Consider the following 26,756-nt stretch of genomic DNA (forward strand, 5'->3'; position numbering starts at 1 on the left):
GCCTTCTTTAAAATTCAATGCATATGTAAAGAAATATACGGTAACCCGAATTTACCACACTCGCAAAATCGCACACAGCCAACCATACACCCAGTATGGTATCGCGATTCGTGATTTTGCGCTATCATACTGGGTGTATGGTCGGCTGTGTGCGATTTTGCGAGTGTGGTAAAATCGCATAACAGCAAAATCGCATAACAGCCGAGCGTACACCCAGCAGCGCTGCTGATGCCTGAACGGTATGTGGAATGAAGTGGGCGGGCATCGGGAGGCCACTATGGCACGGGGCAAGCACTATGGGCAGTCTATCTGAAGTGTACCTGGCGTATAAGACGACCCCCCCACTTGGAGGCATATTTTTCAGGGCCAAAAAATCGTCTTATACGCCGGCAAATACGGTAGATAAATGTAAGTATGTGTGTTTTTAAGGTTTAAACGTGTATGACCCTGAATAGGTAACACAGTTCAAAACCAGAAAGGAATTCCTTTCTGCTTGCCTTTCCCACAGGTCCTGGACCCAGAGAAGCAGGCGGACATGCTGGACTCCCTGAGGATTTACCTCCTGCAGTATGCCACGCTGCTGGTGGAGCACGCCCCCCACCACATCCACGACAACAACAAGAACCGCAACAGCAAGCTGCGCCGCCTGATGACCTTCGCCTGGCCCTGCCTGCTCTCCAAGGCCTGTGTAGACCCAGCTTGCAAATACAGTGGGCACTTACTTCTGGCACACATTATTGCCAAATTTGCAATACATAAGAAAATTGTCCTGCAGGTACTTTGCGAGGCTCCCTCATGTCTGCCCAACAATTGGATGCATTTCCATACTTGTATATACTGCTCCTGTACCATTGTGACCTCTCCTTTTCTGTTGACTTTTCCCAATGCCATTCGGTAATGCTCATCTCTGCCATCTCTTAAAAACTGTGAAATCTCCCGTGACTATTTATTCTCTCCTTCTTCCCCAGTTATTGCTCTGCTTGAGTTCCTCTGCAGCCTTGCTTTTAAAACAACAAAATGTCTCCTTTGTCCAGCTCATGCTCCTCACCTATTGCAGTCTGGCTTTCAATTCTTCGTTCCATTGAAAATGTTTTCGTCGCCCTAGCCGGTTTGGCTCAGTGGGTAGAGCGTCGGCCTTGGGACCAAAGGGTCCCAGGTTCAATTGCCGTCAAGGGCACATGACCAGGTTGCAGGTTCAATCCCCAGTGTGGGGTGTGCAGGAGGCACCCAATCAGTGATTCTCATCATTGATGTTTCTGTCTGTCTTTCCCTCTCCCTCCTTCTCTGAAATCTGTACAAAAAAAGAAAAAGAAAATATTTTGGTCAAGGCCCCAGCCCATTACTTTGCTATAGATCAGTGATGGAGAACCTTTTGAGTTCGGCATGTCAGCATTTTGAAAAACCCCAACTGAACTCTGGTGCCATGTCACATATAGAAATTTTTTGATATTTGCAACCATAGTAAAACAAAGGTTTATATTTTTGATATTTATTTTATATATTTAAATGCCATTTAACAAAAATCAACCAAAAAAATGAGTTCACGTGTCACCTCTGACACGCGTGTCATAGGTTCGCCATCACTGCTATAGATAGTGGGTACTTTTGAACCCTCATCGTGTAAGCCCTCCACTGTGCTGATGATCTTGACCTGTCTTCCCTGAGCCCCTCAGTGATTTAGGCTTTGATGTCAGATAGCCCTGGGTTTGAGTTGTTTCTTCTACTAAGGAGTTCCATGACCCTGAGTGAGTTGGTTACTGTCTCTGTGTAAGAATTCAATGTAATAATAGACTTGAGTGCTCAGCCTGTCTTTCCCTTTAAGCATTTGGTAAGCAGTCGCTCTTGTCCTATTCTGTGAGGTCATTCTTTGTTTCCCTCTGACAACTACCTCTTGTGAATATCTGTGGTGTTAAACCCAGCCCCAATAAAGCCAGTGGCCTCTCAGATATCACCTCCCACAGGCACTTGAGATATAAATACAGTCTCTGTGATTGGCACTGCTCTCCCCCAGTTTCCCAGCCAGAGATCTGAGTGCCATCTGTGACACCCTCTCGTTCTGCCCAGCATGGAGGCATGGGCAAGTCCTGTTGATTTCCAAGACCCTTCCTGTCCCTTCACTCTCAGTACTGTTGGGTGGTCTTTGTGTTCCCCTGATATAAGCACTTCACTGCTCACTTGAACTGTTGTAAGATGACCTCTGATCGTGGCCCCTTTCACTCCATTTTTTTATACTGTGGCCAGAGTGAATGACTGACTTCTCATAGGTTATGTAGACATTGATGTCTGCAGGGAACTAGGTCTCATTCGTCCTGGAATATTCCACCCTAGCCAGGCATGGGCCCCTAATAGGTGTGCAATCAGTATTACAATGAATGTATTCATTGATCAAAACTTAATGAAGGAGAAAGCAACTATGTTGTTTCCCAATAAGAGAGCTCTGAGGGATTTTTAAAAAATATGCCTTGGTTCTAAGAGATTGTTTTTATCTTGTTTTGAAAGCCTTTATTTTTATCTTAGGTAAGAATTTCTCTCCCGTTTTAGGTTTTTCACAGTCTTCTCAAGGCCCATGCAATGGAAGCTCGAGCAATTGTCAGACAAGCGATGGCCATTTTGACTCCAGCAGTGCCAGCCAGAATGGAGGATGGTCACCAGATGCTGACCCACTGGACAAGGAAGATCATTGTGGAGGAGGGGCACACAGTTCCTCAGCTGGTTCATATTTTGCACTTGATAGTGCAGCATTTTAAGGTACACAGAAAGGACTGCAGATAGATGTGTGATGCACATTCAGGCGTTTGCTTTAACATTTTGCCTATTTTTCAGTTTCTGCAGTAATAGGGGGTCAGTCTTTTAGTAGAAGTATTTCAGATCCATTGATTAGTGTGTGTATGTGTGTGTGTGTGTGTTTATGGCTTTATCAACATGGAAATTGCTATAGTTTAGAGAATGTGTTAGATGTATTTCTGTCTAGACTGCATTTTTCTTGTTAGTACTCTCATTTAACAGTGGATACACATAAATTGTTAACTTTGGGAGGAGTCATCATTAACTCTAGATTTTGGTAACTCGGCTAAAATAGTTATTCTTGTTGCTGGCATCTCCTTTCTGTAGCTAAATTGCCCATTTTGTTGGATTTACATAAATATGAAAATAATTTTTGTAAAATTTTGGGTAGAGGAGAAAGGATTTAGTAGTATTGAGCTGAAAGCTGTTACAGCTTTTAAATTGGGAATTTGCTTCTTGGCATGGCTAAACTATTATGATAGCAAGTGTTAAGTTTGATACAGATGATTAGACTTTTCTACCTAAAGAGAACTCAGTGTTTCAACATTTAAAAAAATTTTTTTTTTTATTGATTTCTGAGAGGTAGGGAGAGAGAGAGATAGAAACATCAATGATGAGAGAGAAACATCAATTGGCTGCCTCCTGCATGTCCCCTACTGGGGATTGATCCCGCAACCTGGGCATGTGCCCTGACCGGGAATTGAATTGTGACTTCCTGCTTCGTAGGCCAGCACTCAACCACTTAGCCACACGGCCGGGTGAGTGTTTCAACATTTTTAAAAAATGGAACTAAATCACTGAGTTACACTATTGTATTGGGACTCAACCAGAGACAGAGGAAGTGATAAATACATACATAAGGTAATGAGAATTTCCTCACTGAAGTTATGGTTGGCTTATGTGAGTATTTTGGGACCGAGGCAGGTTGTATGTGTATATATGTGCATGTGCATATGTGTTGTGTGTGTGTGGTCACAGCACAACGTCCCTAGTGTGACACAAGCCCTGTGCTCACAGGTGTACTACCCCGTGCGGCACCACTTGGTACAGCACATGGTCAGTGCCATGCAGAGGTTGGGCTTCACACCCAGCGTCACCATTGAGCAGAGAAGGCTGGCTGTGGACCTGTCGGAGGTTGTCATCAAGTGGGAGCTCCAGAGGATCAAGGACCAGCAGGTAGAGATGTTAGCCCTCTTGTGTCACCCTTGATTGTATTCCTTACGCTTCTCTGCAGAAATTAGTAAAGTCAAATGTGTGTGTTTCTTAAGCCGGATTCAGATATGGATCCAAATTCCAGTGGAGAAGGAGTCAACTCTGTGTCATCTTCCATTAAAAGAGGCCTCTCAGTGGATTCTGCCCAGGAAGTGAAACGCTTTAGGACGGCTACAGGAGCAATCAGCGCGGTAAGATCATTGCACACATGGCGTGTGCTTCCTTTTATAGGCTCTGAGCTTCCTTGTGGGAGTGTGGTCACTTACTCAACGGACTCTGAGCGTGGGCTAAGTGCTCAGCACCATGCCAGAGAGAAACCCAGTGACATGCTACCGACTCAAGGTGTTTCCCTGTTACCAGATGCAGTTTTCTTTGTGCCACTTAATGTCACTAGAGTGCTGATGATCATAGTTAATTACTTGCAGAAAGGCATCAAGAGAAACTCTTTGGGGCAAGAAAATTGATTGAGAACATGCACCCATGGTGCATTGAGTTTTAGAAAAGATAGCATGTCCTGTTTTGTTTGGAGGGCAGCTGGGTACCAAAAGAGCCTGTGGGTGCGAACTCTACTTCCCACTCCCTCTGTTTCTCCGGAGCATGTGTCCCTGCATTCACCCTGTACTCAAATGAGAAACCTGGAACTATCTGCAATCTGTCCATTCCCTTCTCTCCACACAGCTGGTCAAGAGCAAGTCCTGGCAGCCCAGCCATGAACACCTCACCCTCTGCTCAGTTCTGTACCCACCATGGTGGTGCAGGCAGACGCCTAGTCCCTTCTCACGGGGATTACTGAAACTGCCTCCCAGTTCCTCTCAGGCCTTCCACTTTTATTTCTCTTTATTACACTTTTAACAGAGCAGAGTACCAAAATACACTCCTTCCAAAATCCTAGCTAGAGAAAGCTGGATGAAGGGTACATGACACCTCTACGTCTTTGTGACTTCTTGGGACTATTCTAGTCATTTCACGTAAACACTTAAAGCAGACGATTTTTTCCCTCACTAACCCTTTCCCTTGACGCTGGCTTTCAGTGCCCGTGTGACCTGCCCTTCCGATGGCCTTCATGCCCTGCACTTGCTCATGCTGCCGCAGCTGTGCAGGCCTTTCCTCACCTCAGAAACGCCAGTTCTGTGCTCGCTAGGACGTGTGCACTGGCTCCATTACCTCTCGCTGGCTCAGTTCTCTCTTTTCATGGCTGGCTTTTTCTCAGTCGGAGAGGTACCTTGGTAGCATCCTTTCACTTCCTGGACCACGCTCCCTTCCAGTCTTGCAAATGTCCCATTGCTTTCTTTGTGGCTACTTCGTTTATTAGTTGTCCTGCCTCTGGTGTCCCTCTACCCAGAATGGCATCTGTTCCCTGTTACTGAGCTGCACAGGCCACTGCTGTCCCCTGGAATGCATTTTTGAGAGGCTCTTCCTGTCCTTGTAGGTGTTTGGGAGGAGCCAGTCGCTGCCTGGAGCGGACTCCCTTCTTGCCAAGCCAATTGATAAACAGCACACGGACACCGTGGTGAACTTCCTCATCCGGGTGGCTTGTCAGGTGCGGGTTCTGAATGTCTTATATTAAGGATTTCTCAGAACAAAGTCTACTTGGTCAACTATAGAACGTTATCTGTGACAGTTTAGTAAAAAATGAAAGAAAGAAAGAAAGAAAAGAAATAGACGAACCAAAGTCTGACAGGTAGTCTGATACTTTCATACCAGATTTCATGACATGCTGATAATTCTGAAGTCTGCCTTGTCTTATAATTTATATGATATTTAAGAAATATTTTTTCTTTTAGCAGTGATAATATAATGGTATGTCTAATAATTAGTGGAATCATGGTATTAGTGAAACATTGTAGCAGTTCAGTGATCTTGGGCAAATTATTTTAACTTTCAAGTTACATAGCTCATAAAGGTGTTGGGTTAGTCCAACACAACATTTAGTAGCTTAAATGCTTTTACACCCTGGATGCGTAGCTCAGGTGATTAGAGCATCCTCCTGATACTCCATGGCTGAGGGTTCAGACTCCAGTCAGGACGTATACAAGAAGCAGCCAGTGAGGCATAAAGAAGTGGAGCAACAAATTGATGTCCTCTCTCCTGTCTCTTCTCTCTCTTCTCCCTCCACCCCTCAAGTCAATAGATAAAATATAAAAAAAATAAATGCAAGCATTTATTTACCACTCATATCAATACCGGTTTTCATGGAGTTTTAGAGGATCTATTTCTGAAACTTCATTTTTATATTTCAAACAAACATTGCAAATGAAATTTTCCTACGTTTTTTAAAATTTGGTAATCTTACATTTTTATAACTATTAAACAAAATTGCAATACTATTAAGTATTGAGACTTTCCAAGTACTGAAAGGAACCTACTAAACCAGCGATTTTCAACCTTTTTCATATCATGCACACATACACTAATCATTGAAATTCTGTAGCATGCCAACAAATATATTTTTTTGCCAATCTGACAAATTAGGTATAATTTTGATTTGGTCATACCGGACGGCTGTTGCTGTGTTGGCTGTTGTCATATATATTTTTTTAAAATATATTTTATTGATTTTTTACAGAGAAGAAGGGAGAGGGATAGAGAGTTAGAAACATTGATGAGAGAGAAACATCGATCAGCTGCCTCCTGCACGCCCCCCAGTGAGGATGTGCCTGCAACCAAGGTACATGCCCCTGACCGGAATCGAACCTGGGACCCTTGAGTCCGCAGGCCGACGCTCTATCCACTGAGCCAAAACCGGTTCGGCGGCTGTTGTCATATTTTTATTTGACATTTTAATGGAAAACAGTTCAGTGCTCCTTACTAAGTAGCCAGATATTGCATGTTTTAAAGATTCTTGCCTGGATGGTGTGGTTCAGTGGTTGAGTGTCCACCCATGAATCAGGAGGTCATGGTTCGATTCCCCGTCAAGGCACATGTCTGGTTTCCGGACTTGATCCCTAGCAGGGGAGGTAGAGGAGGTAGCCGATAGATGATTTTCTCTCCTCATTGATATTTCTATCTCTCTCCCTCCCTCTCTCTTCCTCTCTGAAATGAATAAAAACATTTTAAAAAATTCTTGTGGCACACCAGTTGAAAATCAATGTACTGAACTATTCAATCACTACTTTCTTGCCTGTTGCAGTGTGCTGGGCATAGCTTAGGTCAGTGATGGCGAACCTTTTGAGCTCAGCGTGTCAGCATTTTGAAAAACCCTAACTTAACTCTGGTGCCATGTCATATATAGAAATTTTTTGATATTTGCAACCATAGTAAAACAAAGACTTATATTTTTGATATTTATTTTATATATTTAAATGCCATTTAACAGAAAAATCAACTCAAAAAAATGAGTTCGCCTGTCACCTCTGACACACGTGTCATAGGTTCGCCATCACTGGCTTAGGTGATCCAGAAGGGAGGAACATGGATCCTTGCCCTCAGGGAGCCTCTTGACATTAATCAGTCAATCACACAAATGGTTGCAAATCACCACTGACCCAATGTAACGGAGAGGGAGGGTCCCTGCAGCCGAGAGGGCTGAGTTGAGTCGGTAGGAGAGGAGGGGGCTGTGAGGTAGACAGCTGGGATGCAAGGGCATGGGGCATGAGCAAGAAGCAGTGTCACAGGAATGACTAAACATGTATGCAGTGAACTGTGGGCTTGAATGAATGAATTTCCAGGTTAATGACAACACCAACACTGCCGGGTCTCCTGGGGAGGTGCTTTCTCGCCGGTGTGTGACCCTCTTGAAAACTGCCTTGCGACCAGACATGTGGTCAAAGTCTGAGCTCAAACTGCAGTGGTTCGACAAGCTGCTGATGAGTGTGGTAAGTGTGGGGGTCTTTTGCTATTGCCTGGGCGTGGGGCTGGGCCACCAAAATCTGAATCTTCCATTCCTTTGTCCACTTGTAGCCCCTTCCACTTTGTCTGCTGGCTGCTGTTGACCTTAAAAATAAAATAGTTGTTTTACCAGAGAATAGCAGAGGAATTGCAAGCTGTAGCAAAAACCACAGAGCAAGTCCAGCAAACAAAGGAGAGGAACTTGACTTTCTAGAGCAGTGGTTCTCAACCTTCCTAATGTCGCGACCCTTTAATACAGTTCCGCATGTTGTGGTGACCCCAATTTCATTGTTACAAATTGAAAATAATTAAAGCATAGTGATTAATCACAAAAACAATATGTAATTATAGATGTGTTTTCTGATGGTCTTAGGCGACCCCTGTGAAAGGGTTGTTCGACCCCCAAAGGGGTCGCGACCCACAGGTTGAGAACCGCTGTTCTAGAGGCAAATGAGAGGGATTATTTTGAACAGAAGTCTGTTGGGATGGAGGAGATTGAGAGTTTAGGGTGGTGATTGATTCTTGTTGGCTAAGTTGCTGGGCAAGGAAGGAACTCTTCCTGCTGGAGTAATAAGGTAGTGTTTCTTTCCTATCACATACCGTCACAATTGAATCAATCACGCTCAGTCATAAATGGATAGCCGCTGCCGGTACACAGTCTAGCAGTTTCATAGCACAAGGCGCTGTGCTCACAGTGACTTGCACCTCTCGCACAGTCAGGGAGCTTTTACCCATAGCCCCGTGCATATACATACAGGCATAAACCACAGAGACAGAAGTTTCACGAAGCAAACCATGGACTCTGTTTTCTGTTTTATTGTTTTTTATTTTTATTTTTGTTTTTAATTCTGGCATCATCTCTTAGATTGATTTCATGATAGAGTTTCAAAGATATTTCCTTTTGGAAGAATATTTGCATTTTAACTAAAAAGGTGGAAGGAGACAAGCAAAATACATTGCAATAACTGCCTTTAGACCAGATTTTAGTGATTTTCAAAATTTTAACATTTAATATTGAATATTTTTCATGAGCTTTTGAAACAGTCTAGACTAAATATTTAAAGCAAATTGATTAAAAGAAACAAAATCCTACTGTTTTAATAAAATATGGTGGTCACATGTTTTTATACATATCATGTATTCATTCTTTAGTGATTTTTTACTTCACTTCTAAGTACTTGGTAGCACGTAGCTTTAAGTTTTGATTGACTATATAACTTTCTGCACTAGAGTATTCATCCGTGTGCGACCTGTGTTCTCCCTTCCAGGAGCAGCCTAATCAAGTTAACTATGGAAATATTTGCACGGGCTTGGAAGTGCTGAGTTTCTTGCTCACTGTTCTCCAGTCTCCAGCCATCCTCAGTAGCTTCAAACCCCTGCAGCGTGGAATCGCTGCCTGTATGACGTGTGGAAACACCAAAGTGTTACGAGCAGTCCATAGCCTTCTCTCACGTCTAATGAGCATTTTCCCAACAGAGCCAAGTATGTCACCTTTCCCGCGGGTGCCTTTCTGAGTGGATGGGTGGTCACAAAGCTTGTTATTGGAGAGGGCTCATCCTCCAGTTACTATATGGAGCATTTTATTATGTCACTTTTCTTAATATTTTCAACCTTTTTTTAAAAAAAATTGATATGAGAACTTAACAGCAATAGTCACTGCGTCCTATTTTTTGTCTGCTTTGGAAATGCAGTCCTTCATTAGCTGAGCATTGCTGATTCTGTAAGTTATTAAAGGGAAGATAGATGAAAATATTTTGTCAAACAGTGAACAGTTGACAAAATAAATACTGTTAAGTGTATTTAGAGTGAGTTGAGTTGAGATAAAAGTTCAGCTTTGTAAAGTAGGAACCCTGCTCCGAGGTGAGCACCAGTGGGAGAGAAGTTGCCATAGGTGCCAAAATAACTAAAGCTCAGCCTTAGAGTGAGGGACGTTAACGTCCCAGGGCCTGGACAGGCCTAAGAACCCAAACCACAGAGCCCAGTTCTGGCTTCTGTTTCAGGCACGTCCAGTGTGGCCTCTAAGTACGAAGAGCTGGAATGCCTCTATGCGGCCGTAGGGAAGGTCATCTATGAAGGACTCACCAACTATGAGAAGGCCACCAACGCGAATCCCTCCCAGCTCTTTGGTGAGTAAGTGCCAGGCTTGGTTTTCCCTGCACTGGTTCAGTTTGGCATTGTTCTGTTCGCGCTCCCTGGACAAACTTTCCTTAGAAGGGAAGGCTCAGGCCGTCCGGGGGTCCTTGAGGGTGTTGGTGTGTGGCTTGGCGCATACCAGGCCATGGTCCCCATTGGTCTTGGAGGTGAACCGCCCCCCCCCCCCCCCCCCCCCCCACACACACACACAACCAACACTAGCACTTCCTTGTTTCTTCCGCCTCATCATGAGATGCAGATTTGGTTGCGAGGGGAATCGCCCCAGGTTGCATGGGTACTCCTGGCCCCATTTTACACCAAGCGTAGAGATGCTGCTAAAACGGTGTACCCGTATGTAGAATCACTGCCTTTCACGATGTGGTCACCTGTCAGCCACTCACAAGCCAAGAACGCCTTCCCAACTTCTTGGTGAGGCTCTGGCTGCCCCAGGTGAAAGAAAGTTGGTTTCTTGGGTCAGGGCAGCTGGGTAACGTTGGCTTCCAGACACCCAGAAGTCAAATGTATAAATACCCACTCTGTTTTTTGACAATTTTAAAAACTTTTCTAAAAAAAACAAACACTGAATTTCTACCTTTTAGGGACCCTTATGATCCTCAAGTCTGCCTGCAGCAACAACCCGAGCTACATAGACAGGCTGATCTCAGTCTTCATGCGCTCCCTGCAGAAGATGGTCCGAGAACACCTCAATCCGCAGGCAGCCTCCGGCAGCACAGAGGCAACCTCAGGTGACACACTTGACTTGGTCCCCAGTTTTTCCTCAGACTAAACAGTGCTGGCTCTGTCAGTGAATTTTATGTTTCTTTCTTTTTTTTTCCAATCTATTCATTGATTTTTAGAGAGAAGGGGGAGGGGCGGAGAGGGATAGAGAGAGAGAAACATAGATGAGAAAGAAACATCGATCGACTGCTTCCTGCATGCTCCCCCACTGGGGATCGAGCCTGCAACCTGGGCATGTGCCCTAACCCGGACTCGGGTTGGTGAACTCTTGGTTCATGGGTCAGTACTCAACCGCTGCGCCACACCGACCGGACTGTGACTGAATTTTAAAGTGAACACTAATGCCTGCTGTTCATGAGCAATTTATTATTAGTTGCTCTTAACAAAGAGTTTCTATGTGGTTCATTTAAAACCAAAATGAGACTTCTTTTTAAAATGAATTGCTTTTAAAATTTGTGATTGTGAGAGTGAAGAAATTTTTATCTTTTTTTTTTTTAAACTGCACCCCAGGATATTTTTCTGTTGACTTTTAGAGAGAGTGGAAGGGCGGGAGAGAGATGGAGAAATATCTATGTGAGAGAGAAACCTTGATTGGTTGCCTCCCACACAAGCCCTAACCAGGACTAGGGATCGAGCCTGCAACCCGGGCATGTGTCCTTGAATGGAATCGAACCTGGGACTCTTCAGTCCACAGACCAATGTCTATCCACTGAGCCAAACCGGCTAGGGCTGAAAAAAATTTTTTTAAAAAATATATTTTATTGATTTTTTACAGAGATGAAGAGAGGGATAGAGAGTTAGAAACATTGATGAGAGAGAAACATTGATCAGCTGACTCTTGCACACCTCCTACTGGGGATGTGCCCGCAACCAAGGTACATGCCATTGGCCGGAATCGAACCTGGGACCTGTCAGTCCGCAGGCTGACGCTCTATCCACTGAGCCAAACCGGTTAGGGCGAAATTTTTAAATGAATGGTCATTTATGTGGAACACGCACCATTGAATGAGAGTTATCTAACCATTTTGCTGTAAAGCAGAGATTACTTAGAGTTGTTACACCTGATGGCGAATTAGATTGTAGGTTCTAGATTTGAGGAGTGGGCTCCAAAAATCTGGGTGATATGTTTGGCGGGGGGCTGGTTGGCACAGCTGCTCGATGCAGCTTGGAACACAAGTGCTATGAATGTGACTTTGGGACTTGGCTATACCCCAGGGTTACCTGCACTGGTTCCAACCGCTCCACCATTTCTTCCTCATGGGGAGCTTGTTACAGGGCCACCCTTGCAAGGTGGTGTAATAGGAAGAAAGTGATGAGACTGGAGAAAGTATTTTTGGGAAAAATGGGCAGAATTAATGTGCCATGTAGTGCAGAGTGGTTGCCTGTTGACACATGCTTGTAGAAATTGTTGAGCTGTGTTCTTTCTCCACGTGAGCAGGAACTAGTGAGCTGGTGATGCTGAGTCTGGAGCTGGTGAAAACACGCCTGGCTGTGATGAGCCTGGAGATGAGGAAGAACTTTATTCAGGCCATCCTGACCTCCCTCATTGAAAAATCACTTGATGCCAAAATCCTCCGGGCTGTGGTTAAAATTGTGGAAGAGTGGGTTAAAAATAATTCCCCAATGGCAGCCAATCAGGTGAGCTGGGAAGAGGGGCTGCAAGTTGACTAGGTGACCTTTATATGTAAAAGAAAATTCAGGCCTCACTTTCTCAGCTCTTCTTCTGGAAGTTTTCAATCAGGCAAAACTTTTTTCTCCTGTATTTGCATTCACAGTATCTTTTTTAAAAGATGGTTTTTCTCACTGTGCTGAACAGATTTTAAATAGAAACTTGAGACAAAGCCCTTATCTTAATGTGGTTTTACTTGTTCAAATGTTAAATAAACCTTACTTGTTAGTCTTTGTATGATGATGAAGGTAAACGAAGAAAAAAAATGAGGGATTATTAGTTAATATAAGACTAGAGGCCTGGAGCCTTGGTCTGGCCTGTGGGATTGGGCCAAAACCTGCTCTCTGACATCCCCCGAGTGGTCCTAGATTGCGAGAGGGCGAAGGCCAGGCTGAGGGACCTCACGGGTGCACAGTTGGGGCTGGGAAGGGACGAGGGAGGTTGGCCAGCCAGGGAGGGACCAAGGGAGGGCTCCAGGGCATGTCCAGCTCATCTGGCTCATCTGGCTCATCTGGCTCAGTCCTGATCAGCCAGACCCCAGCAGCAAGCTAACCTACCTGTTGGAGCACCTGCCCCCTGATGGTCAGTGCACGTCATAGTGACTGGTCCACCGGTCAACTGTCTGCCCTCTGGTGGTCAGTGCACATCATAGCGAGTGGTTGAGTGACCTTAGCACATCATTAGCATATTGCACTTCGATTGGTTGAATGGATGACTAGACACTTAGCATATTAGGCTTTTATTATATAGGATGCTTGCAAACTTCTGATTAGTTTTACAATTTAATTGCTCTCTCTCCAAAGTGACTTGCAGTTCCTAGGAAAATTATATTGGCACTCATCTTGATTTCAAGCATAATTTTTTGTTTGTTTAGAAATGACTGTCTTAAATTACTTGACAAAATTGTAGGAGCTTAAAAAGTGGTAGAGCAGGTGGCTGAAGTACTTCTGGACATGTTTTCTCTTAGATAGAAGTAATTGACCTTTTGTATTAAAAAATTCATACAGACACCTACTCTCCGGGAGAAGTCCATTTTGCTTGTGAAAATGATGACCTACATAGAAAAGCGTTTTCCAGAAGACCTTGAGTTAAACGCACAGTTCTTAGACCTTGTTAACTATGTCTACAGGTAATTACAGCAATTATCAAATATTTCGTGTATCAGTCTATAGTGTGTTCTCTGACTAAGCAACATTACATGACATTTTAAGTTTTTGTTATACCTAAGATATATTCATTTAAATTCTAAATCATGTAACATATTTTGGCATCATTACTGAACATTTTGCACCAATGCTGCATCAGTCTATGATGATTTGTAGCATATTCTTGTTTTAGATAAAGGCATTTTGGGAAGTTGGTACCCACTTGTTTGCTTATGGCTTGACGCGTTCACCTTTGGGTATAGCCTTTTCATTTTAGTATCATTCTTTCGATTACAGGGACGAGGCACTGTCTGGCAGTGAGCTGACTGCAAAACTCGAGCCTGCCTTTCTCTCTGGGCTGCGTTGTGCCCAGCCACTCATCAGGGCGAAGTTTTTCGAGGTTTTTGACAACTCTATGAAACGTCGGGTTTACGAGCGTCTGCTTTATGTGACCTGCTCCCAGAATTGGGAAGCCATGGGGAACCACTTTTGGATTAAGCAGTGCATCGAGGTAGGAAAAGCTCAGCTCACTCTCTGTGGCTGGGGCACTGAAGCCAGGAAGTGTTCACTACACCAAGATGAATACAAATCTCCCCTATTCAACCACTTTTAATCTCTAATAGGAAGAAAAAAAAGACTGAAAGCCAAGCTTTGATCCAAAGCTCTTTTGGGGTGATTTTAAGTGCTTTAATTAGAAAGTTGAATAGTATTCCTTAGTTTGTAGCTACAGATTCATTTCCCCTCAAATATAAAAGTTGTAAATTCTGTCTATATGCCCTAGAAGATTGAATGTCTATAACTGTCAGCTCTCCTAATTCTTAAAACAGGAAGGTGGGGCCTCCAGTCGAGGCCATGGGCTCTGATCCCTGTGTAGGGGAGTCAGGGTGCTGGGGATAAAGGCCTGTGTAAAATAGTCTGATAGTCAGACCTTTTATTGGATGGAAAGTCAGATATTTTTGGATATTTATTTTAAAAAAAAGATTTATTGACTTTTAGAGAGAGAAGAAGGGAGAGGGAGAGAGGAACATCGATAAGAGAGTGAAACATTGATCGGCTGCCTCTTGCATGCCCTCTATTTGGGATTGAGCCCAAAACCTGGACATGTGCCCTGGCTGGGAATTGAACCAGCAGTCTTTCTGTGCATGGGATGATGTCCAGCTAATTGAGTCACACTGGCCTGGGCTTGGCTATTTCTAACAGGATTGTAGTGAGACTTCCTGTTTTTTTTAGAAATTATTTATTGCTTTTAGAGAGAGAGAAAAGTTGGAAGGGGGTTTGGAGGGTAGACAGCTACCTGTTGTTCATTATTTATGCATTCATTGGTTAATCCCCCTCAATATATTGTTATTGATTTCAGAGAGGAAGGGAGAGGGAGAGAAACACTAATGATGGGGAGAATCACTGATCTGCTGCTTCCTGCAAGCCCCCCACTGTGGATTGAGCCTGCAGTCCAGGCACATGCCATGACCGGGAATCAAACCCATGAACTCTTCCTGGTTCATAGATTGAGCCACACCAGCAGGCCAGGCATTTATTAGTGATTTTTGTATGTGCCCTGCCTAGGGATTGAACCCCCAACCATATTGTATTAGAACAATGCTCTAACCAACTGAGCTACCCGGCCAGGCCGGGTGATTTTAATGGGCTGTTCTTTATTCTTTGGCTTATTAATAACCAATTAACTGAACCAGGAAACGTAGGTTTCCTGTAGCGCTTGCTATGATGCAGTCAATTCTAGATTCTTACCCAGCATGAATGAAATTAGAAAGTTACCAAATTACTTTTTTTAAAAAAATATATTTTATTGATTTTTTTACAGAGAGGAAGGGAGAGGGATAGAGAGTTGGAAATATTGATGAGAGAGAAACATTGAGCAGCTGCCTCCTGCATACCCCCCACTGGGGATGTGCCTGCAACCAAGGTGATATGCCCTTGACTGGAATCGAACCTGGAACCTTTCAGTCCGCAGGCCGACGCTCTGTCCACTGAGCCAAACCGGTTAGGGCCCAAATTACTTTTTTTTTAATGGGACAGAAGGTTGTGGAATTCTCTTTGAGGGAAAAGAAGGAAACTGTGGCACTGGGTTTCAGTGAGAGCATGTTAACTGACATATTTCAGTTTGTGCTGAATTTGTGTTTTCTTAATGCTGAATGTAGCATATATTTGGAGTTTTGCTCATGGCAACAGAATGGACAAAGTTCCCTGACATATTCATCATTTCTTCAAGAGATCTATTGATGGCTATTATTAGGTGCCAGGCCCTGGTCAGGTACTTCAGATACAGAGATGGAAGACATTTCCTGAGACAAGTACATAGGAATTGATGGAGGACAAGGCAAGGCTGTAGGGCACAAGCCAGGAATCCTCCCTTCCTTCTCTCCATCCTGTGTATCCAGTCAGTCACCAGGTGTTGCCAATTTAGGATCACTTGCTTCTCTCCCATCTCCTTCCTCCTTGCAGCCACCATCATTGCTTATAAGGATGATGGGTACTGTGTTCTTAGTGTTCACCAACCTTCCCTCCTACCCACCACAGTTTTATTGTTACAAAATCATTCTTAAAGAACAAAGTCGATTGTGTTGCTCCTTGCCATTGTATTTGGCACAAAATCCAGCCTGTAGGATACGGTCTTGCTAGCCCCTGAGTGACCAGACCCCTGCCACTCTGTCCAGTCCTATGCTGTTCTTCTCTCCCTCACTCAGCCTTCTGTGTTCTCAAATGTGCCACATTTTTGACACCAAGCTGAAGTGGGCACCCTTTTCTCCATCAGTCTACTGTTCCTTGGCTGCTGTCAAAAGTATGCATTTCTTTATGTGGTGATGTTGGTGTTGTCCCTCCCTCTGACACTAGCTTCACGAGGGTAGGGGATGCCATGTCTGTGAAGTTGACAAACGAACCTCCAGGGCCTCACACAGACCTTAGTGGGTGCTCAGTAAATATTTGCCAAGAGAATGCTGGGGCGGTCGGGGCAGGGGGTGGGGGTGGTATGAGCCAAGGCTGGGTGCTGAAGCATATTGGGGTTGTGGGGAGTAGGCACGGAAGTGTTACATGCAGGTGGGGAGTGTTACATTACGAAAGTTCTTGTGAGCCTCGCTCTAAGGAGCTTGCACTGTTCCCCGAGAACTGTGGAAGCCATTGGGGGGTCAGCTGTGTGGAAGAAGATGCATTTGAAAAGAGTATGTCAAGATGATTTAGGGAGTTATGTCCAGGCAGGAGGTGACATTGGCAGGACTTGGTGATGTGGCATGAGTGATGAGAGAAAAGAAAAAATTAGGTGGCTGAAGCAAAGGAACCTGTCTTACCAATCTAGGCGAGGACGCTCGTCTGGGACGGGAGAAAGATGCTGAGCTGAGCTTGCTCTTAGACAAGAGTCCGAAGTTCCTGAGTGAGGAACGTGCAGCGAGGTTAGACTTGTGTCTAGGCTGGGGAGATGTGCAGAGCAGAGTCACAGGTCTGGAGCCGTCAGAATGGGCATGCTTGTCAAAATGATTAGAGAGTGACTAGGGTCCCACAAGCCCCCAATGCAAGGTTTACTTCTGTTCTCAAACCCTCTAGCTTCTCTTGGCCGTGTGTGAGAAGAGCACTCCCATTGGTACCAGCTGCCAAGGAGCTATGCTCCCGTCCATCACCAATGTCATCAACCTGGCCGACAGCCATGATCGAGCAGCCTTTGCCATGGTCACACATGTCAAGCAGGAGCCTCGGGAGCGAGAGAACAGCGAGTCCAAAGAGGAGGTAATGTCTGGATTGCGTGGTGCTTCCTTTTCACAGCAGAAGGCCCATTTCTCCAGGGTTATACTTCTTTAGGGCAGGAGCAATGAATTGAAACCTGTTTACTTTAAAAGCTCTAAATGTGATACCTAGATTCAAGTTTAAAAAATTATTTTTTTGCTAATCCTCACCTGAGGGTATTTTTTCCATTGATTTTTTTTTTAAGAGGGAGTGGGAGGAGGGAGGGGGAGAGAAAAAGAGAGAAACATTGATTTGTTGTTCCATTTATTGAGGCATTCATTGGTTGATTCTTACATGTGCCCTGACCTGGGATTGAACCTACAACCTTGGTGTATTGGGACGATGCTCTAACCAACTGAGCTGCCCAGCCAGTGCTCCTAATCTTTATTATTCTTACTGTTGGAACTTTATTTTGCTTTCCATAATCCAAATATGAATGCAAAATGGTATCATCTAAAAGAAAAAGAGAAAGAGAAGGAAATAGGTCTGATCAAGTTAATCTGTATGTTGTTTATTTTAGAATTCAAGATTATTTTAATAATTGTAAACTTCCAGAAATGAACTAAAATTTTACTTCCAAAATGTAATGAAGTTTATATGAGTTATATTTGTTGGATTTTAATTATTTGACTCTTTGGTTTTGCTTATTTGTGTTTGTTTTTGTTTCTTAGGATGTTGAGATAGATATTGAACTAGCTCCTGGAGATCAGACCAGCACACCCAAAACCAAAGAACTTTCTGAAAAGGACATTGGAAACCAGCTGCATATGTTAACCAACAGACATGACAAATTTCTTGATACTCTCCGAGAAGTGAAGGTCTGTGTGTAGGTTTGGAAGAATAGTTGTGGGTCCCCCCCTTCATATTTTGAATCCTAAATCAATATTATTCCACAGCCATGTAATATTTTCCTTTACAAGTTTCACTTTCTTTCCTTTCTCAATGGGAACCATTATTGTTCTGTGAGACTCTAAAGTGGATGTTTTATGGAAAGATTCAAGAAAGGACTTACATTGTCCTATGGAAAAAATAAAAAGAGGTTAATTCCCCATTACTGTCCCTTGAAAGAAATGGTAAAATTGTTTACCACATATATATGATGAGACATTGCTGGATTATATTTCACGTGCAATAAAAAAGAAGAAAATGAGAATATGTGGTGAATCAAGTTCACTTTTGGGAGCAGGGATCTCCAGATACAGATTCTATTTTGAGATGTATCCACATCTTTGGCTTCCACACACTTTCAGGTTAATTGTAGAATGATCATTTTCAGGTAAGGACTCTGAGAATCACATATGGCTCCATGTACTGAGTTACTTTGGAGGAGTGTTACAAAGAAACAGAGATGTTTCTGGTCATATCAGGAGATAGGTGTGCCCCATGGGCTTCACGCAGGCTAGAGGCCTGGCTATTTTAGAGGAAATGTTGGCAGCTAATTCAGATTTTCAAAAACAACAAAGCTGTGGACAAAATCAACCCATCTGTGGATTTGATAGCTTTGGGGCCCTTGAATTCCCACTCCAGGCCCTTTCATGGTTTCGTCATTCCAGTCACTTTTTTTTTAAAACTTTTATTGATTTTAGAGAGGAAGGGAGAGAGATTAGAGAGAGAGATAGAAACATCAATGATGAGAGAGAATCATTGATAGGCTGCCTCCTGCATGTCCTACTGGGGATCAAGCCCACAACCCAGGCATATGCCCTTGGCCAGAATCGAACCTGCGACCCTTTAGTCCGCAAGCCAGCGCTCTATCCACTGAGCCAAACCAGCTAGGGCTCCAGTCACTTTTTCATCTCTTGGCTGCTGTCAGTTGCAGAGACTCTGAACTTTCCGGGCCCTTGATTTGTTCTTCGGAATTGTACCATTGGCATATAACTTACCTCATATGCGTGTGCTTTTTGTATTTCCCCTTTTATATTTTCAGTGGCCTTTGCTCGATGCACCTGTGCACCGCTCATGTGTACTTTCAGTGTTAGCATGTTTGGAAATGTCCTTAAAGTTAGAAAATGAAGGCGTGTCACTGATGAGCCCTCACCCATGTCTGTGCTTGGCTGCGGAGGCCAGATGGGTTGGTCGCTGTGCTGAGAATCTTTTCACTGTGACGTGACACGGCTCAGACCGTGGGTTGTTTGGAAGTGGAGCAGTGGGCCTGCAGAGCCTCCTGAGCGTGGGCGTGTGAGGCAGCTGCGGGCCGGAGGTTTAGCACAGGCCATGTCGGGCTCACTGGCCTCTTTTCTGTCTGTAGACCGGGGCCCTGCTCAGTGCCTTCGTCCAGCTGTGCCACATTTCCACCACCCTGGCCGAGAAGACCTGGGTCCAGCTTTTCCCCAGATTGTGGAAAATTCTGTCTGACCGACAGCAGCATGTGAGTATATTCTTAAATTTCTGTTTTGGGAAATACAGTCTTAGCTTTCAATAAGTATTTCTGACAAAGTAATCTTGATGATGTTTCAGAGGATGAAGAAAAACTATTGACTTATCTAAGAGTCAATTATTAAAAATATTTACAGATGCTGTGTGAGTCAAAACATGTTGACTTTTTGAAGGGAGACCTGAATTAACATGATCTTTGGTTTTAGGCGCTAGCTGGTGAGATTAGCCCGTTCCTGTGCAGTGGCAGTCACCAGGTGCAGCGGGATTGTCAGCCCAGCGCACTGAACTGCTTTGTGGAAGCCATGTCCCAGTGTGTCCCTCCGATCCCCATCAGACCCTGCGTTCTGAAGTACTTGGGGAAAACACACAACCTTTGGTTCCGCTCCACATTAATGCTAGAGCACCAGGCTTTTGAAAAAGGTCTGAGTCTGCAGATTAAGCCAAAGCAAACAACGGAATTTTATGAGCAGGAGAGCATAACTCCACCTCAGCAGGTGAGGCCCCCCCATGTGTTAATTACACCTTCCTTGCCAATGACACCATGGTCTCAATAGACATCTCCCAAGTGATTTTAAGTTCTAGCACAGTGAAGTTGCTTTATTGGAAAAAAAAGTATTTGTCATGTGTTCTTAAAAACCACGATCTGTGTTTTCAGGAGATACTGGATTCCCTTGCAGAACTTTACTCTTTGTTACAAGAGGAAGATATGTGGGCTGGTTTGTGGCAGAAGCGTTGCAAGTATTCTGAGACAGCAACTGCTATTGCTTACGAACAGCATGGATTCTTTGAGCAGGTAGCCACTGTCCAGTGAATGGGATGCATGGTTATGTTATATATTGTAATATTACAATATTATAGTGTCCTCAAGTCAGTTCACATTCACATAAGAGGTTTACTGTTTTACTTGAAGCACCTGTCCTACACACAGAGGCCCTTTGAAGATTCAGCTTAGAGAAACGTATATGACAGGAACTTACTTAAACGTTCAGCCCTAAATCCTTTGCCAGTAGAAGCTAATGTGGGTGGTTTTTACGGGCACTCATTGACCCTATTGGAAGTGGAAGGTGGATGGCCTTCTGTTTAAATTTTAACCTTCGTGCCTGTCCTTTCAATGTGGCATGGGTGGGCCAAGGGCACAGTACGGTTGTCAGCCTTGCATAGGACGCTGAGCCACAGGAACTCTGGAAGCAAGGTATGGGCTGTGGCCTCTGCTCTTATTGCTGCAGGACAGAGTGGCTCATCCTGGGCCAGCAGCCTCCCTCTCCTCCATTCTGTGTGGGAACGGCGAGCCCTCCGTTCTCCTCCTTCCCTCCTCTCTGCTCTGAGAATAGGAGATTCCCGGGGCAAGTGATTGTAGGGGAGAGTGTCAGGTGCTCCTGGGTCTGTGACCCAACTTGCCCATTGAGCACCAGCTGTGGAAGTTGCCGGAACAGCAGTGTGACAGCATTGTCAACTTCTTTAGGCACAAGAGTCCTATGAGAAGGCAATGGATAAAGCCAAAAAAGAGCATGAGAGGAGCAGCGCATCCCCTGCTATTTTCCCAGAGTACCAGCTCTGGGAGGACCACTGGATTCGGTAAGCCGGACAGGGACGCGTTCCTGCCAGTTAAGGGAACCTGTGACACATCTCTGAAAGGTTCTAGTAATGAGTGTTTTTAAAAGGGAACTTTGCTGCTTTCTTCATGGCTCCATCGAGAAAAGAACAAACAAATCTACGAACGCTTTTAAAGACTGAGTAATTAAAATGTCTGTTGGAGAAACTGATTCCTGCCTCTCCCCTGCTCTGATGCTCTGAGCTCTCCGCTGTGCAGTGGAGCAGCTTCTTTCAGAGGGCAGGTGGGAATGCAGTGGACCAAGCCTTCCTCCCACAGAAGCCCTCTCGTCTTTTGGGGGAAGAAGGCTTTTCTTCTGTGGAATGGAAATAAACGGCTATCCCCGTGCTTTCTGAATCTGTTGGTTTGTTGGTAACTGAACTTCCCAAATCCCTGGTCTTCCAGGTGCTCTAAGGAATTGAACCAGTGGGAAGCCTTGACGGAGTACGGCCAGTCCAAGGGTCACATAAACCCTTACCTCGTCCTGGAGTGTGCTTGGCGCGTGTCTAACTGGACAGCCATGAAGGAGGCGTTGGTGCAGGTGAGCCCTCCCTCCTGACGCTACAGTCTCAGGTTATGTTCCCACAGCTGCGTGCGTTCCTTTTGCCAAAGCCGTGCATCTCTGTGGCGATTTCTCTTCACTTAGAACCTGGGAATTTTGGCAGATCAAGAGAACTTTTGGGAAGCAAGAATGCATTTTGGATATCTCTAACACCTTTTCTGAATTTGAGTTAAATTATAAATTGTTAATTTATCATTCAATTATAATAATAAGTATCAGTTGTGGAGGCCTTGGATTCTAAGTGTAAATGAATAGAACCTGGAGAAATCTGGAAGCAGAGTCAGTTTCACTGGTGGATTTGATGGGCCGAAGCACAGCTGTAGAACTGAGTACAGCAAAGGGGACTCCTACAATCCCAGGGCGTGGCTGTCAGTAAAAGTTTGGAGAATGAACCGGTCTCCTATTCAAAGCACATTTTGTTTTGTGGAAGTGATGGTGGTATAGTGTAAGTGAAGTTGATTTATTAACTTGGTTGAGCTTCACATTACAAAAATTAAACTCCATCCAGAGGGATTGGGTGCATGATGAGAGAGTGGCACACGAGTACAGTTCCCTTTCTCCCACTGGGCATCAAAAGCTATTGGACAGTGTAGCCTGTGTACCATCTGACCCCACAACACATTGTTACTGCCTTATTATTGTCTTCGGATGCAGCCATTCTCATTGCTCTTTATTTTTCCCTGCCTCTGTGCCCGTCCATCGTATGTTCCCTCAGCCCCTGTCCCTGCCAGCTTTTGGTCTTTCTGCGTGGTGTTCATGTAATGGAGCTTAGGGGAAGGAAATGGTGTCATCCTGTTTTCGCCTACCCCTTTACTCACTGGGTTTTCTTGCATTCATGCCAGCGATTTTCTTTATTCTTAACGTGGAAGCCACAAAAACACATTGAGATCGTAGGCCCTTTTCTTTGAAATGATGAACCTAACATTTTAAACTTTATTGAGGCTACAGCACTTATTTCATGACTAAAGTTCCTTTAACAAAATGCAAAAGATGGAAGAACTGAAATAGTCACAAACTGTTAAACATATTGTGGTTATAGAGGCCAAGTCTTGACTTTCAGGTTGGGATCTGGGAAATCAATCATCTGATGCAGGGAGCTTGTATCACTCTGAGAAATAACCAGTCACTTGGCTCAGTGGTTAGAGCATTGGCCCTTGGCCTGAAGGGTCCCAGGTTCGATTCCGGTCAAGGGCACGTACCTTGGTTGCAGGCTCAATCTGAGTACGTGAGGCAGCCAATCGATGTGTCTCTCTCACATCAATGTTTCTCTCTCTGTCTCTCCCTCTCCCTTCCACACTCTCTAAAACTCAATGGAAAAAATCTCCTTGGGTAAGGATTAATCAGAAAACAAAAAAATAAAATCTTTTCAAGGTTTCACTTAGCTGGATATGTGCAGTGTCATACTGCCAATAGGTCTGACAAATGAATTTCTTTTTCAAGAAAAAAATCTTGATTATTTTCCCCAAATTGTAAGGCATTTGCTGATTAGAAAAAAGCTCAAAGTATACAAACATTCTGAGTGATTTTTAGTAAATTAATTTCAAATGGTCTTTAAAGGACTAAATATTTACTTATTTGCCAATATTTAAAAGGAAAAACACAACTTACTTTTTTATTCCTGTGCATTCTGGCTATAGGACTTCTTGCAATAGTCCATTTCTTTTTTTTTTTTTTAAATATATTTTATTGATTTTTTACAGAGAGGAAGGGAGAGAGATAGAGAGCTAGAAACATCGATGAGAGAGAAACATCGATCAGCTGCCTCCTGCACATCTCCTACTGGGGATGTGCCCGCAACCCAGGTACATGCCCCTGACCGGAATCGAACCTGGGACCTTTCAGTCCGCAAGCCGACGCTCTATCCACTGAGCCAAACCAGTTTTGGCAATAGTCCATTTCTTGGTGTGATTTAATAGATGGGTTAATTTTTTTCAGTGGTGAGAAATTAAGAGATGCCTTTGCTATTAGTGTTACAGAGGATAGGTGTTGTAATTGCCCCAAAAAAAGAAAAAAGAAAAATGCCTGTTAATTAGTGTTTAAGTCCAGAAAATGTGAAATTGGTATAATTTTAGACGATCATGTTAGAAGCAGATGTGTTCACAAGTTTGCCTTCCTGAATTTCTTCATCACTGGGTTGTTGAGATCTGAGGGGTCAAGAATGTGAATTTTAATTTTTTTGTTAATCCTCACTCGAGGATATTTTTTTCCATTGATTTTTTTAAAGAGTGAGAGACGGGGAGGGAGAGAGAGAGCTCAAGCACAAGAGAGAGAGAGAAAGAAACGGCAGTGTGTGTCCCATTGATTGGGTGCCTCCTGCACATGCCCCAACTGTGGCTGGGGATCTAACCTGCAACCCAGTTATGTGCCCTTGACCTGGAATTGAACCTGTAACCCTTTGGTGTGTGGGCTGATACTCTAACCACTGAGAACCATTGGCCAGCGCAAGAAGGTGAATGATTTTTGAAAGAGTAAGAAGTCAAAACAAGCCAAGGTATAAAATACAGGACGGCATTATTATTACATCATTTGGGCAAAGAGCATTAAGGCACTAAAATGTGTATAATTTTTATTGTTACTTCCTACAGGTGCTGAACAATGAATGTTTCTTGATCTTGTTACAGCAAGTCCTATGCAATTCCTTCAGCAGAGATAGCCTTTTATCTTCTTATATACAGAGATTATTCTTGAGACTTTAATTTTTTATCATTTAAATGCTCTATGTGAGATTGATAACGTGATGAGTTCTAATGCTTCCTCTCGAAGGTGGTGAGCAAGCACCTGGGCTTTTAGGGACACACAAGGATCCTTTACCCAGCTGTAGCTGTGTGTGCGGGAGCAAGGGTTAGGGTTACAGATTAACTTCCCAGAGTAAGAGTTGAATTAGGAAAAGTTCATAATTTCACTGGTATTTGTCAGAGTGGAGATGAACATGTGTTTAATACTTTGGACTTCACTGGGTAACTTTGTAGCCAAGTGATGGTGGCTAATCTAATCTGTAGTAGCAGTGGTGATCAGTTTGCCCTACCGCTGATACCTTAAAACAAGGAGCCTGTGGCATATTTTCGTAGCTAGAGAGATTGGCCACGGACTGGTATTCGGAAAAGGAGAGTATCAGAAAAAGTAGTTGAAATGTATGACTTCTCTAAACAAAAGAAATGTCTGTTACAGCTAAATTTCTGCTTATTGCTTTGACTACAAAAATACATTGACTTTCCTTTTTGACTCTTTCTGCTGAGAGGAAGAATACCCATAGCTTCCTATGTAATGTTCTTTATTACCAGGTAGAAGTAAGTTGTCCCAAGGAGATGGCTTGGAAGGTCAACATGTACCGTGGATACTTGGCTATCTGCCATCCTGAGGAGCAACAGCTCAGCTTCATCGAACGCCTGGTGGAAATGGCCAGCAGTTTGGCCATCCGTGAGTGGCGGCGCTTGCCTCATGTGGTGTCCCATGTGCACACGCCTCTTCTCCAGGTGGGTTATGTGAGCAGCCTCATGGGCCCTCATAGCAGAGAACAGCTTGTCCAGGCGTAGATCTGTAAACTGAACTGGATGGCAGAAAGGAAACTCCTTCTTGTCTTTTCCTTTCCTACTTAAACTCATCCTCAGTGGAAGGAAGGCCGAGTGAAAATGTAGACTAAAATGTTGCTTCTCATTTTTGGAACTTCCAAGGGATTTAAGTGACAGAAGATATCCTCAGGAGTGATTTTGATGATTTGAATTTTTGCTTTACGAATTTTATTTAGTGCCCACTATACCACCATCAGTGTGATGCCACTGTTCAGTTCGAAAGGTCTGTCATTCTCTGAAACTTTCATATATTTAAATTGATTTCAGAGAAGTAGGGAGAGAGAGATAGAAGAGTAAATGATGAGAGAGAATCATTGATTATCTGCCTCCTGCACACCCCCTACAAGGGATCAAGCATGCAACCAGGGCATGTGCCCTGACGGGGAATTGAACCGTGACCTCCTGCTTTGTAGGTTGATGCTCAAACACAGAGCCACACCAGCCAGGTGGAGGATATATTTTTTTGGTTTGTTTATTTGCTTTTTGTTATTAATATTTTTAATTTTAATAATGATTGTCAAATTGTAGTGTAGGAAAGATGAATTTTGACAAAAATACTTTCAGTAGTTAACCAAAAAAGAGTTATCTGGTTAATTCATGTATCCAGGCTTAGAACTTCAGGGTATCTCCTTCATTCCCTTCGGTCCTCCTCAATATCAGGACTTGCTGTGTTTTCCTTCAGAATGGGTCTCAAATGTTTTTTTTTAATTGTCAGTATTACAGATATCTCCCATTTTCTCCCTTTTGCCCTCCTCCACCCCACCCCACACCAGGTCTTCCCCATACTGTTACCTGTGTCCATGTTATGCATATATGAATATATGTCCTTTGGTTAATCTTGTCCTCCTCATCCCCACCTGAGATATGTTATTCTGTTACATGCATCCATTCCTCTGGCCCTATTTTTTTTTTTTGGCCCTATTTTTTTTGTCAGTTTATTTCATTAGATTCCACATATAAATGGGTCATGTGATATTTGTCTTTCTCCAACTGATATATTTGGCTTAGCATAATACTCTCCAGATCCATTCATGCTGTCTTAAAGGGTAAGAGTTTTTTTATAGCGGCATAGTATTCTATTGTGTAAATGTACCACAACTTATGTAGCCACACTGATCAATTACCTCCTATATATACCCCAGATCAAACCCGTGACCTTCTGGTACATGGGATGACACTCCAACCAACCAAGCTACACCAGCCAGGGCGAGAAGTGCTTCTTTTTATTTTATTAACTAGAGGCCCGGTGCACAAAAATTTGTGCACTTGGGGGGAACAGGGGGTCCCTCAGCCCGGCCTGTGCCCTCTTGCAGTCTGGGACCCCTCGGGAGATAACGACCTGCTGGCTTAGGCCTGCTCCTGGGTGGCAGAGGGCAGGCCCAATCCCTAGGTGCAGCCCCTGGTCGGGCTCAGAGCA

At 43.9% G+C, this 26,756-nt stretch overlaps 1 protein-coding gene across 1 annotated transcript in view; it reads left to right on the plus strand.

Moving 5' to 3' along the window:
- Positions 1 to 26,756, plus strand: part of TRRAP (transformation/transcription domain-associated protein) — a 113,501-nt gene that overhangs the window by 58,067 nt on the left and 28,678 nt on the right. The window contains 20 exon segments of the mRNA XM_006763707.2: positions 509 to 775; positions 2,542 to 2,748; positions 3,802 to 3,960; positions 4,053 to 4,187; positions 5,426 to 5,536; positions 7,665 to 7,811; positions 9,093 to 9,306; positions 9,825 to 9,950; positions 10,557 to 10,703; positions 12,134 to 12,333; positions 13,372 to 13,493; positions 13,807 to 14,020; positions 17,065 to 17,244; positions 17,913 to 18,059; positions 19,490 to 19,609; positions 19,824 to 20,111; positions 20,273 to 20,410; positions 21,080 to 21,192; positions 21,614 to 21,749; positions 25,052 to 25,243. Of these exon segments, the coding sequence (XP_006763770.1) occupies positions 509 to 775; positions 2,542 to 2,748; positions 3,802 to 3,960; positions 4,053 to 4,187; positions 5,426 to 5,536; positions 7,665 to 7,811; positions 9,093 to 9,306; positions 9,825 to 9,950; positions 10,557 to 10,703; positions 12,134 to 12,333; positions 13,372 to 13,493; positions 13,807 to 14,020; positions 17,065 to 17,244; positions 17,913 to 18,059; positions 19,490 to 19,609; positions 19,824 to 20,111; positions 20,273 to 20,410; positions 21,080 to 21,192; positions 21,614 to 21,749; positions 25,052 to 25,243 (3,363 nt within the window).

The sequence above is a fragment of the Myotis davidii genome, unplaced genomic scaffold, assembly GCF_000327345.1.
Source record: "Myotis davidii unplaced genomic scaffold, ASM32734v1 scaffold319, whole genome shotgun sequence".
Classification (NCBI taxonomy): Eukaryota; Metazoa; Chordata; class Mammalia; order Chiroptera; family Vespertilionidae; genus Myotis; species Myotis davidii.